At 37.6% G+C, this 14,538-nt stretch overlaps 1 protein-coding gene across 1 annotated transcript in view; it reads right to left on the reverse strand.

Annotated features, from left to right (window-relative positions):
- The window catches only part of LOC121251957 (cellulose synthase-like protein B6), a 109,194-nt gene that overhangs the window by 94,305 nt on the left and 351 nt on the right, over positions 1 to 14,538 (reverse strand). The window contains exons 2-6 of the mRNA XM_041151378.1: positions 14,070 to 14,400; positions 13,827 to 13,955; positions 5,839 to 5,955; positions 5,453 to 5,665; positions 5,279 to 5,341 (exon numbers count right to left, since the gene is read on the reverse strand). Coding sequence (XP_041007312.1) covers positions 5,279 to 5,341; positions 5,453 to 5,665; positions 5,839 to 5,955; positions 13,827 to 13,955; positions 14,070 to 14,400 — 853 coding nt within the window. The remainder of the gene's footprint in view (positions 1 to 5,278; positions 5,342 to 5,452; positions 5,666 to 5,838; positions 5,956 to 13,826; positions 13,956 to 14,069; positions 14,401 to 14,538) is intronic.

The raw sequence follows: 14,538 nt of genomic DNA on the forward strand, positions 1-14,538 counted from the left end.
TATGAAGTCTTACGCAAGAGTGATGATCGTGTTGATGAGTTTGTATAAGTATGGGAGGTAAAATGGTGCGTTGAGATAAGTAGTGTTATGCATTTTATGGGTTGTAACATAATTAATGGTAGAGAAGTGTAAACAGTGCGTCTTGTAGTTAAGTGGAACGGTGCATTTGATAGAGGCGTAATGTAGTGTGTGTAGTGTAATGTCATCATTCTTTTCTTATATTAGATGGGGGTAGGGATGAAAATCTTGATGAGGGGGTGCTAGTGTATGGGAGAAGTATGTATCATGATGAAAGGGGGTCATTACCTAGAGGGTTAGATTAGACTTTCCACACTTTGATAGGTCTAATCCTACTGGGTTGATTTAAGCCACCCAATACTTTGAGTTTCATCAGAGACTTCAATGAATTGGAGGCTCTTGATGGCCTCATATCATATGAAGGGTGAAGCCCTTGTGTGGTATCAAGATGTTGTTGATTGTGGCATTTTTACAAGCTGGGATTCCTTTGTGAAGGCCCTTCAAGTGAGATTTGGCCCTATGGCCTATAATGATCCTATGAAGGCTTTAACTCGTTTAAAACAAGTGTCTTCTATGGCTGTTTAAAATGCACAATTTGAAGCCTTGTCAAATCGGCCAAAGGGGTTGTCTGAAAAACACAAATTGAGTTGCTTTATGAGTGGCCTTAAGGATGAGATTCAATTTCCTGTTCGAATGCTCAATCCTGTGAATTTAAATGCTGTCTTTGGCCTTGCTAAGATCCAAAAGGAATACTTAATGGCCTCAAGGAAATCTTGGAGAGGTAGTGCAATGTATGGCTCTAAGAGTAGTTTTGATATGGGAGAGGATGCTGACAAAGTGCAGAAGAGTACTATACCTGTTAAAAAGGTTTTTTCCTCCCAAATAGATGAGAAGAGAAGGAAATGGTTGTGTTACCATTGTGATGAAAAGTGGAATCCAGCCTATGTTTATAAAATTCCTAAAGTATACTTGTTATAAGGGGAAGATTCTATGGTAGCAGTTTCTGAAAGTGTTGATGAATCTGAAGGGGTTAGTGTTAATGAAAGTGTTGGGAAGAAAAGCATTGTGGTTGATGAAGAGAACTTGGAGATTTCCATCCATGCCATCTCAGGCTATTCTCGCAACAATGCCATGAGGTTGCTAGGAAGAGTTGGGGCTTCTTTTGTCGAAATTCTAGTTTATTCAGGAAGTACTTATAACTTCCTGGATCCACTAGTTGTGGAATCTGCAAGGCTGAGGATTCATACGGATTCTACTTTACAAGTGAAGGGTGCTAATGGGGATGTGGCACTGAGTGAGGGTGCTTGTCGAGAAGTGGTGAAGATTCAAGGTTCTAAGTTTGATGTGCATTTCCATGTTTTGAGATTGTGGAGATGTGATATGTAGTAGGTGTACAATGGCTCAGAACATTAGGGCCTATTAATTGGGATTTTACTGACTTGACCATGAGTTTTCTGCGGGGAAACTCCATATTAATTTTGAAGGGGCTGAAACCAAATGAATTTAGAATCCAAAATGGGGATAGTTGCTTGAAGTCATCTCTAGTTAGACAAAATGGTTGGTTCTTTCAAATGTTAGCTAAAAGTGATGAACATCAACTTGTAGACCATAATCAAGAGATAACAGCAGTTGTTGATGAGTTCAAGGAAGTTTTTGGTAAACTTGTTGGACTACCTCCTAAAAGGAATTTTGATCATCAAATTCCCATGAAGGAGGGGACCACTTCAATTTTTGAAAGGCCTTACAGATACCCTCATTACCAAAAGACAAAAATTGAAAATATTGCGAAAGACTTGCTAATTTCTGGTGTGGTGAGACCAAGCTAGAGTCATTTCTCCTCTGTACTACTTTTAGTCAAGAAGTCTAATGGATCTTGGAGGATGTGTGTTGATTACCAAACCTTAAATCAAGGTACCATCAAAGACAAGTTCCTTATACCTGTCATTGAAAAGTTACTTGATGAGCTACTTGGAACTAAAAGTCTTTTCAAAGATGGATTTGAGATCTGGATACCACTAGATCATAGTTAAGGAAGAGGATATTGAGAAAACAACTTTTAGAACTCATGAGAGCCACTATGAGTTCTTAGTAATGTTATTTGGCCTTACTAATACCCCTACTACTTTTCAAAGCTTGATGAATGATATATCCAAGCCTTTTTTTAGAAGGTTTGTGCTTTTTTTATTTTATTTATTTATTTATTTATTTTACGATTCCTTGATTTATAGCAGAAACTTGGGTGAGCACGTACATTATCTCAAATCTGTGTCAAAGGTGCTGAAGAAGAATACTTTGTATGCTAAAATCTCCAAGTGCAGTTTGCACTTGAGGAGATTGATTACTTAGGCCATGTGATATCAGGTTCTGGTGTGAGGGCTAATCAATCCAAGATTGTATCCATGTTGGAGTGTCCAGTTCCAACTTCCTTAAAAGCTTTACAAGACTTCTTAGGCCTAACAGGCTATTATAGAATGTTTATAAAAAATTATGGGGGTATAGCATCTCCATTGATAGCATTGTTGAGGAATAATTCATTTGTGTGGAGTGATGAAGCAACAACAGCTTTTCTAAGATTGAAGAAGAGAGTGACCGAGTCTCTTGTCTTGAGGTTTCCAGATTTCACCAAAAGTTTCACAATTGAATGTGATGCTTGTGGTTTGGGCCTAGGGGTTATGCTCATGCAGGAAGGCCACCCTATTGCTTTTTATAGCAAGGCCTTAAAAGGAAAAGCTCTTTTGTTGTCCACGTATGAGAAAGAGCTTTTGGCTTTTGTTTCAATTGTCCATAAATGAAGGCCTTATCTGTTGGGGCAAGTTTTTAAAGTTAAAACTAATCATCAAGCATTTAAGTATTTGTTGGAGCAGAGAGTAGGAACTAAGACTCAACAAAAATGGTTATCAAAGTTGACTGGTTGTGATTTCTCTATTGAGTACAAGAGGGGTAAGGACAATATGGTTGCAGATGCACTTTCAAGGAAGTCTGAAGAGGAGATGGCAACTGTAGCTTTCATTACTTTCCAATCCCTTTATGGATTGAAGAATTGAAACAGTCTTGCAAACTCTCTCTTTTCATAAGTGACATTTATTCTAAGCTCCAGCAAGATTTAGAAGGCCAAAGCATTAAAACATTCAATAAGGACTTCTTTTGAGGAAAGGAAAGATGTGGTGGTTCCTGAGTCACATTTTAAAACAAAGATACTTCACCATATCCACTGCAGTCCACAAGCTGGTCATGTGGGGTATCACAAGACTGTCTAAAGAGCTAAGCTAGATTTTTATGGGAAGGCACGATGAGGTACATCAGGAGGTTGGTTCAAGAGTGTGATGTTTGTCAAACCAGTAACATGAAACCTTTGTTCCAACTGGTCTTTTGTAGCCTTTACCAGTTCCAAACTTCCAAACTCTCCATGGCTTGACATATACATGGACTTTATTGAAGGACTGCCTCAATGGAAGGGATTTTCTATGGTTTTCACAGTGATTGACAGGTTCACTAAATTTGTCCATTTCTTTCCTCTTGCTCATCCTTTTACAGTAAGTACAGTTGCTCAAATATTTTTTTTCTAGTTTTTTCAAGTTGCATGGGATGCCCAAATCCATTTTCTCAAATAGGGATCCTATATTCACAAGCTCATTTTGGAAGGAGATTTTCTAGCTACAAGGGACTTCACTTAATTTCAGTTCTGCCTATCAACCACAAATTGATGGGCAACCTGAAGTGTTAAACAAATCTTTAGAAGAATACTTGAGATTCTTTGCCAGTGACAGACCTAAGGAGTGGAGTACTTGATTGCCTATGGTTGAGTGGTGTTATAACACCACTTACCATTCTTCATTAAAGGTTTCACCCTTTGAGGCCCTTTATGGGTATTTACCTCCGAAGTTGTTGGCCTACATTTCAGGTACCACAATAAATGCAACAACAAACCAACAGTTAAGATCAATGGAGCAGTTGATGCAGCTCTTAAGGCAGAATTTGATTGCATCACAATAGAGAATGAAGTTTTATGCAGATAGAAGAAGGACTGATAGAAGCTTTGAAGGTGGTGATTGGGTCTTTTTGAGGCTTCACCCCTATAGGCAAAAGTTAGTGGCCATGCGCCATAACTTAAAACTTGCTCCAAGGTTTTATGGTCCTTGTCAAGTGATTGAAAAAATTGGATCTGTGGCTTATAAACTGAATCTACCTCCTTCCAAGATACAACCAATCTTTCATGTATCTTGTTTGAGGAAGAAATCGGGTTAGCAAATCATACCACTGCCTACTTTGCCTCCTGTGGTTTCTCAGCATCAGATTCAACCTTAACCTGAGTCTATCTTGTAGAGAAGAATTAAAAAAGTTGGGCACCAAACTGCTACAAAAGTTTTAGTTAAGTGGATGGGCGCACCTCTTGATGATAGCTCATGAGAATTGTTGTGGAAGTTAAGGGATAATAAAAAGAAAAAATGGATACAGATGAAAAGAAGGAATAATTTAATTAAATTTGACCTACTTCTTGTAGAACCACCATCTGATTGCCATAAGGATCATCCTTTAATCCATCGTTGAAAACTTGCGGGAACTGAGCAAATGCAATTTCTGATTCACTCTTGGAACCCAATAATACGCACATTGCATGAAGAATGGCTTTTGGATTGTTCACAAACATATCACAGTCTACGTTGAGCATGTAGGGAGCATTCGTCATCAATGCAGACACTCTCGTCTATATATATATTTGAGAGAAACAGTTGATCAACAAATTATTTCATGTTAAGATATAATATTACTAAAGATTTGTAAAGAATTATGAGTTCCATATATTTATATATAATATGAATTCATGTGAACTCCTCCTAATTTTAATAAATAGATAAATAAAATGATCATCATACGTACAAGAGCATTCATGGCACCCGCTTTGTAATGATGTGGATGCTTATGCCGCTTCTCCCTAGATACATAGACCAAATGGGGCGACCCGTCTGGGAGACCTTCTCTGTTATCCCACGTAACCTGCAATCAAGATTATCTATTAATTAAGTCTTTCTACAAGTTTTTTTTTTTTATACATTTGGGAAGGGGTTGTTTCGAATCCCAAACCTCTATTTTAGAGTCTGGTGTTTATGCTAATCAGGTTATATGCATTTGGCAAGTGTTTCTATAAGTTAACAAATCACATATTGCCAATTAATATCATAATCTCAAAACATTTTCAGTTGGGATGAATCGAACGTTATATAAAATGCCTCACCTCCAAAATATTGAAGTTTTTATCAATGTGGAAACAGCCTGTTCCCCCATAAAATGGTCCCTGAAGTCCTGCTATTCCACGTGCCATATACTAGGTACGTATATAATTAAGCAAATGAAATTAATCATATCTCTAGATATAGTAAAAAGAAAAAATGGAAAAAGATGAAAAGAAGGAATAATTTATTTAAATTTGACCTACTTCTTGTAGAACCACCATCTGATTGCCATAAGGATCATCCTTTAATCCATCGTTGAAAACTTGCGGGAACTGAGCAAATGCAATTTCTGATTCACTCTTGGAACCCAATAATACGCACATTGCATGAAGAATGGCTTTTGGATTGTTCACAAACATATCACAGTCTACGTTGAGCATGTAGGGAGCATTCGTCATCAATGCAGACACTCTCGTCTATATATATATTTGAGAGAAACAGTTGATCAACAAATTATTTCATGTTAAGATATAATATTACTAAAGATTTGTAAAGAATTATGAGTTCCATATATTTATATATAATATGAATTCATGTGAACTCCTCCTAATTTTAATAAATAGATAAATAAAATGATCATCATACGTACAAGAGCATTCATGGCACCCGCTTTGTAATGATGTGGATGCTTATGCCGCTTCTCCCTAGATACATAGACCAAATGGGGCGACCCGTCTGGGAGACCTTCTCTGTTATCCCACGTAACCTGTAATCAAGATTATCTATCTATTATGTTTTTCTATAAGGTTCTTTTTTTTTCATATATATTTAGAGATGGGAGTTTCGAATCCAAGACCTCTATTTTAGAGTCTGAAAGTTTATGTCAATAAGGCTATATGCCTTTGGCAAGTGTTTCTATAAGTTAACAAATCACATATTGCCAATTAATATCATAATCTCAAAACATTTTCAGTTGGGATATGAATCGAACGTTATATAAAATGCCTCACCTCCAAAATGTTAAAGTTTTTATTGTTGATGGAAGTCAACCTATTATTACTCTAGATTGGTAGTACTGCCGCATGAGGAGGTTGAATGGAAGATAAAATTGATCGATATATAAATTAAATAACATAATTTAATTTTCTTCTGAAAAGATTGATTATAAAAAGACATATATAAAGAAATTAGGAAAAAAGTAACACAAACCCTCCTAAAACTACCATCCTATTTTCAATAAGCTAGCCCAAACTATCAATTTAACATGAGTAGTTACACCTGCAAATTACCGACAAGTTGCAATGTTCCCCTCCGTGCATGATCAAAAGTTTGAAACTAATACCTTGAAACTTAATTTAAGATTCAAGCATATTTAATAAACGAGAAAGATCGAAAAGTTATTTAAAAATTAATAAATTAAAAAAGAAAATTGGAAAACATAAATTCAAATATTAATTTAAAAAAAAATTAAAAACGTTAAAAGTAAAACATATAAAAGTACGTAATATTTTTGGGAAAAAAATTGTAAGACCTAAAAAACATGAAGAAATAATTTAAAGTTTTGAGAATATGTTTTAAAAATATATTTTGTAATTTTTAATAATTTTAAGTAATATTTTTATCTTTTTAAGAAAAAAATGGATACATTGATATATAGCGTGCATGGATGCCGATTATATATCGGATAATAATTTGAACAGAATTAATTTGTGTATTTTTCTCCAAGAAATTAGTAAACCATGTACGTGATCTTTAGTAGGGCTGTGCAGAACCCGACCCGCCCGATAGATCCGACCTGACCCGCCCGAAAAACACGGTTTGAACTAGTTTGAGGGTCGAACTCGCTAAATGTCAAAACGATCCAACTATTTATTTCTTTTCTTTCACATGATTCTTCTTCTTCTTCTTCTTCTTCTTCTTTTCTGCACAGCCTTAAAACCAACCCCCACCAATCATGAGCAAGTCCCGAAACCGCAAGCAATCAAGACAACCAAGGGTCCAAGATTACCTTCCAGAGCCGATTACTTTTGGAGCTCGAGGACATAAAATCGGGCATACAGATTGGCGAACCCAGCCACGTAAATCGAGGGGTATGGAGAGGCTGGTGGTGCAGGAGGCGTAGGGGGAGCTGTTCTCGAGGGACTGGTTGCAGGCTTGAAGCTGGTTATCCAGTTCGTTTGGAAGCCCTGGAGGTAACGGAACTGGACGAGTCGGAGGCCCTGATAGATGTATTGGCACTCGGTGGCGAGGTCCACTTTAGGGCGGTTGGAGTTTTGCATGAGCCGTTGGAGGACGCTGAAGTCGATCGAGAGGGCACGGATCGGAGTTATTTTGTTGGGAAAGGGTTGGGGAGGGTAGGACTAAAGCCAAAGCCATGGCCATATTGAAGAAACGGAAGAGGATCATGGTTTTTTGCCTTATTGGACTTAGATATTGGCTATGGAGGTTTTGCTTTCGAGTGGGTTAGAGTTGAAGTGTGATGCTTTCCGAGCGGGTTGGAGTTGAAGAGGTCAGTTTCACAGTCACGTGGTTGCTTCAGACTTTGAGAATGAATGGGTCGGGTTGTATTATCCAAGGGAGCGGGCCGGGTCAAGTCAGGCCCAGATACAGCCCTAGTTGCTTGGTTTGCAAGCCTAATCTTTAGACGTACTAGTGGATTCATCCACCAATCATCGCCATGGAGGCTCTCTCAGAGTTAAGATTTTTTTATTAATCACGACTTTTGAGCTCGTTACCAAAGTTAAGATTTATTGGGCATGTGATTCTTCACATGAGATTAGTTTGGAGTAGGCCTGGGCTCCGACTCCGACGGAGTCGGAGTTGTCTTTTCCAAACTCCGACTCCGACAGGTATCGGAGCCAATATACTCCTCCAACTCCGACTCCGATCTGGAGTCGGAGCCCGACTCCAATCGGAGGTCAGAGCTCCTATTTCCGATCGGAGCTCTGATTTTCGATAGATGCTCCAAGTTCCGATCGGAGTTCCGACCTCCGATCGGATTTGAACTCTGATCGGAAATCGGACCTCCGACCTCCGAATGGAAGTTTCGACCTCCGTTCAGAGTCAAACAGTTTATTTTTCTAGATTTCTAACAGATCGAAATGTATTTGGACGGATGAATCAATTTGGACGGCAAAATTATATGGTGGAGAATATATGATAAATTACTTGTTAATGTTTTGTATTGTTGAAATCGAAGGACAAGCTCAAAGGTAGTACTTCGAGCTAATTAATCTGGATTAACTTCATCACCAGATCATATACATGTAAATATGAGTGGGAATAATATTCATGCATGTATGATGTATGTATATATAGAGAAGAATGATGGTACGAATCTCTATAATTCGATTAATTTTAATTGGATAATAAATTATAAACATTTGAGAGAGGATGAATAAATACTAATAGAATTAAGAGTACTTATCCCACGTCTTTGCTCGGGATATAACTACATAAATATAACTACATAAATATGATCACCAAAGCCCAAGTCCAAATCTGTAAAAAAAAAAAAAAAAAAAAAATACTCAAAATATAAAAAAAAAAAAAAAAAAAAAAAAAAAAAGAAAAAAACCTTAAATACAATAGTTTAAAAAGTAAATAACACGTATGATGTAGCCATAAGTTATAACAGTCTCATTTATAACGTAATAACAACATTGACTTAGCGTTGAAATATAACTACATAAAATATAAACACGGATTTAACTCAAATGCTTTTTTGTTCCATTGGTCATGCCTGAAATGAAGATAGAAAGTTGCAATCAATAAATGAAAAAAAATTGATAATAAAAAATTGAACACGGTAAAAGTATAATTTGATTCTTACCAAAATTCTCAAGGGGCGTCCGTTCCAGACTCTCAATTATCGGCAATTATGTTAGGATTCACAATTAGATCTATAAAATCATAAAAAGTAAAAGTTAGAAACATTAAAAATAATTAAATCATTATTTAAAAGCATATAAACTTACCCAATTCAAGCCTATAGCTCTCGACATCAACACCAACGGATCTAGTCCAATGGGCGTTTCACTTATCCAATTCTGTGTGCAAACGAGGGCTTCCACTATTGATGATGACAATGAACTCCGATAAGCATCCAACATGCGACCTCTAGTGCTAAATGCCGACTCTGAGGCAACCGTAGTGACAGGAATGGCTAGCACATCTCAGGCTACATGGGAAAGGACTGGATACTTGGTGGAATTAACTTTCCACCAAGTTAATAACTGAAATACATCAGTAGGTGCCTCAACAGCTTCCATAAAATATCGTTCAACCTCAGATGTACAATGCATAATATTCCTTATTGACATGAGTTGATGATATTGTCGTATAATACGATTGCCTCTAACCCCTACAGATGGGTCAGTATCATCTGAGGAAACTGTCGATCCCGTCGGCCTCGAATGTGAGGAGCTACCAGCTGAGGATGAAGGCTGACAACTATTACTGTAGTGATTATATAAATCATAAATATCACTTTTTAGCAATCTAATAAACTCTACAACCTTCACTGCCCCGGGGACGGAATTTACCCAAAATTCTAGAACGACCAACTTAACTCGGGGGTCAAGGATCACAGCCACAAATAGCAATCTATTTATCTTCTCAATATTCTCCCAATATTTATTATATTTAATCTTCATCCTCGTAGCCATAGCAGATAACAATCCACCAGAGTCTGTACAACTATTTTCCAACTAGAAGTGAAGCTCCAAGAGCTCGCTGAAGAATGAGTTCGCAGTCGTATATTTGGATCCAGATAGCCGCATGGTTATTTCATAAAAAATTCTTAAAAATTCAACAAAATAGCTTACACTGGTCCAATCATGTGCGTCCGGCGCACCGAGCCCTGTCCTGCTGGCTCCAACAAAGCATACCTCAAGCCCCTATCCTCGACCTCCATCCGCTCGAATGTTTTTTGGTACTTCTGTGCTACATCCAATATCATGTATGTAGAGTTCCATCGAGTCGGAACGTCCAAGCTCAACATACTAGAACATTCAATCTTAAGATCTTCTACTATTGCCTTAAACTTGGCAAGCCTTTGAAGGGAACCCCTCACATATCATACAATGTTGTGGACTCGGGTTATGGAATCATCAACCTCTTTTAACCCCTCAACAACTATGAGGTTAATGATATGAGCACAGCATCGAACGTGAATAAACTCGTGGCCCCGAATAACATTATCTCTCACAGTCGTGTTCCGCTTAAACCAATCAATTGTTGTTTCATTGGCACTGGCATTGTCAACTATAATACACAGCACTTTTTGAATTCTCCAGTCCTTTAAACAATCATCAATCTTCGCCCCAATTGATGCACCTTTATGATCCACAATATCTTTAAAGCCAATAATTTTTTTATGCAAAATCCACTCATTGTCAATGTAGTGTGCTGTGATATACACGTAGCAGACGTTCTGTATGGAGGTCCATGTGTCAGTCGTAAATGACACTCTCTGGCCAGTGGTAATAAACATCTTCCTCATCTCTGCCTTGTCTTTCACATGCCTCTTCATACAATCTCGCATCACCGTATACCGTGATGGAATGGGAAATCGTGGCTCAACAAAGTTTAGAAACTTTCAAAAGCCTCTTTTCTCGATTGTGGTAAATGGCATCTCATTAGTAATTATCATCTCTGCAAGCATGTCCCTCAACATCTTCTCACTGTATTGAGGGATGACCAATTTCTTCGTCTGTGTACCATCAGTGGCTGTACAAGTTTGGTAACTGAGGTTTGTCTGATCAGTGGCCGCCAATCCCTTTGCTATCTTATATCGTTGGCAGCCATTTAAATGTGCTATTAACACACTGGTGCCTTGCTTCTTCGAATGACATCCACAAAGTTACCCACAATAATGGCATCTTGCTACTGGGTTCGCAATATCACCAGGAATTTTGGTGAAATGCTCCCATGTCCACGACCTCTTTTTAGAGGCCGTGGTGGTTGATCTTGCTCAATGGGCATCTCCTCCTCTTCGTTGAACATATCCTCATCCTCTATATCAACTGGAAATGGGAGCCGACTACTCGCACAAGATGTAGCTGCTCTAGATGTAGCTACTCTAGACGTAGTTGCCCTAGATGTGGCTCCAGGGGTGGAAGTACCCACCGGTGTAGGAGTTGTAGCATTGGCATCCGCCACATCCCCTTGTGGACGATCATCTCCACTAGGTCTAGGATCCATATCACAATCAATGAAGCTAAAAAAATAAATTAGAACCCACAAATTAGTTTAAAAATAAACTAGGATAATTTAAAATTTTAAACCAACACAAAAATAAACTAATTTAAGCCAACATCTGAATAAGATCAACTTTGACAAGTAAAGAACATGCAAGAAACTGAATAGGGGGTTCGTTCATAGAGAGAACATTTATGTTTCACTGAACATGCCATTCATATTTTTAAAAACCTTTCTATCCATAAGGACCAAAACTGGAAAAACCATCAATTTACAATACATGCATACTTTACCTAAAAGTCTGTTCGAAGAGAGGTTCCTCAGGCAAGAGTCGAGATGAAATATATTTGACAAGTACAAGTTCATCCATAATCAATAGTCTTTCATCTCTCTTAACTTAAGTGATTAAAGATTGTACTAAAAAATGTTTGTCTCCTTGAAAATGAAAAGTTCCTAATCGATATTTGATATTGGTTTGGTATCTTATTTGTGTTTAGCACGAGAAAAATAATGAATTTTAATTAGCAACCAAACCTTCATATATAACTCACCAATAAATGTCCTTATATGTTTATCGTTGAAAAATACAAATTATTTCCTTGCTAATAAATGTTTTAAGTTTTAACCTAATATAATCAGTACATAGCTGCAAATTATATACACTTGCGAATTATCACATAGTAGTACCACGTCCCACGTTTTGGTTTGATCCTAAACGTTACAAGCCACATCAAATCTTCAATAATATATATTATAGCCACATCAATAATCTTCAATACAAGCCACATCAAATTTTCCATTATAGCATACCTCTTCAACATACCTTATACTAGTACGTACTGTTTTAATTTGGATTATTACAGTGAAGATATCGATGAGGTTTGAAAAGAGCTAGGGATCGAGAATATATATTATTGGACGTAAACAGAACTTGATTCGTTATCTACATTCCAGTACTGTCTGTTCAAAAGCTTTCTCACCAATAAATCTGGGACAACGTGGTGTTTTGACTCAAAAAGACAAATAATTACTCCTAAACTGCTTTTTGCAAGACATCCTCCAACAATTAGCTAATGAGTGACAGTAGTAAGACATTTATTAGATAAAAATTACATTTCCCTCTATCTAAACTCCAACTCTAAAGGTAAATGTGGAATGCTCAAATGACCCAAGAGATAGGGGGAGTGGTCTGGGAGTGGGGATATCATAGATAATTCAGACTGGGAACAAACACATTAACAGTTTCTCATATTTGATAATTTTGCACACCCGTAATACAAACTGCCCTCATGTTTGTAAGAGAATATATTCTCAATATTACATTCAATATCTTTCATGTTGGTTGGACTAGCAAAGACCCCTCCCCCACTTAGAAACATCTCTTACACATTTTATCAAACACATTGCATGCATACAACAAAACTTACAAACACATTACACACTTTACCAAACACATTTCCTTACTATAAATTTACAAAAAAAATCATCTCAATCACAACAAAATACCCAGAATTGGAACGGGCTCGGAATCGAATTAAGGAATTTATGAATCGGATTAATCTTAGGGCTCGGAATCGGGTTCTCACCATAGGGGTCAGCTCGGATTGAAGTCGCGCACTACGGAGGAGCAAGGACTCACGATGGCAACAGAGAGGGATTGGATTGTTGCGGCAAGGTGGAGGTTCAACCGTTCAAACCTCAGAGTTAAGACGTGAGACTTGAGAGTTGAGAGAGAATGAGGAAGAAGGAAGAAGCCGAGAAGGAAGAAGGAAAGGGAATGGAAGGGGGGTCCTGCGTTTTGGACCCCCCGTATGATCAAACGACGCCGTTCCACTTTAAGTGGAACGGCATTGTTTGATTTTTTTGTTTGGAAAAAATCCAGGTCGTTTTACACCTGATTTTTTTAAAAAAAAAAAATCAGTGTCGAAGTCGAAGCTCCAATGAACTCTGACTCCGACTCCGACATCAGGAGTCGGAGCCATTCCGCCCTCCGACACCGTTTTCCGACCACTTCGACACCGACGGAGTCGGAGTCGGATCGGATGTCGGATGGAGTCGGAAATCTCGAAATTTTGCACACCCCTAGTTTGGAGGCTATCGTGTATGAAATATACGAAAAATGGCGCCAAAGTAGGGGGGCTCTAGTTTTGTTCTCACACTAATTTTGAACGTTTGTATTTTATTTTATTTATTTTGTTTTAATAATTAAGTACATTTTTAAAAATAAATATTCAAAGACGTTTATAAAATATTTGAAAGAAAAAGAAAAAGCAAAATTACAATAATGATATAACTTTGGGAGGGCAAACTGATGGAACTGAGGAGTAGCTACACCCTTAGATATGATAACCACCGCGTACAGTAATTAGTTCGTGGGATTACATTAATTTAAATAGGTATATGTCGACCAAGTCAAATGGAAAATGAGTTACTTACCTTGATAATAGTTGGATGGTTTTTGTGTTCTACACCAGAGAATTCTGCAAAATCCCAAGTAAAATCACAAGGTGGCACAGATTTTTGGACCGCAACCTCGATTTTGTGGCAAAGCTGCTCATACTCTTCCTACATGAGATAAAGACAAAAAGCAGTAGGCTCTTTAAGAGATACCAAATTAGTAAGTACTTAGAAATCTTCTAACTCTGCCAGGTACGTATAATGAATACTAATTATTATTACCTTCATCCTTTTCCTTTCATGTTGGAACTCCTTTGGGCTATCACTGAGCGTTATAACGGGATCATTGGAAAAGTATCTAAAAGGAGCTCTAACTTGAATATCGTACTTCTTACAAAATGGTACCCAAAGTTGGGCAAACTTTGAAGCTTCGACAGGGGAATAGTAGGTAAGAGGAGAACAGCCATCATCCGAGACATAGCAAGCAAGCTTGTGGGCTGGGTAATCTACTGCCAACAAAGAGAGCACTGTGTTTACAGTGATGATAGGAGGTTCTAGCACAGGGTCCGCAGTTGTCACAAACATGTCCACTGAGGGAAGCTCAACAGTTTCCCTATCAAGAATACCGTCATGATCAAAGTTATATTCAATAAAATGAGGCATAATCAAAGATAATCATTACAATCAGTTAGAAATTACATACACTGATCTTGTGTATATATATTCCAACAATTCATGCAGCAAAAACATC

This window comes from Juglans microcarpa x Juglans regia, chromosome 2S (assembly GCF_004785595.1).
Source record: "Juglans microcarpa x Juglans regia isolate MS1-56 chromosome 2S, Jm3101_v1.0, whole genome shotgun sequence".
NCBI lineage: Eukaryota > Viridiplantae > Streptophyta > Magnoliopsida > Fagales > Juglandaceae > Juglans > Juglans microcarpa x Juglans regia.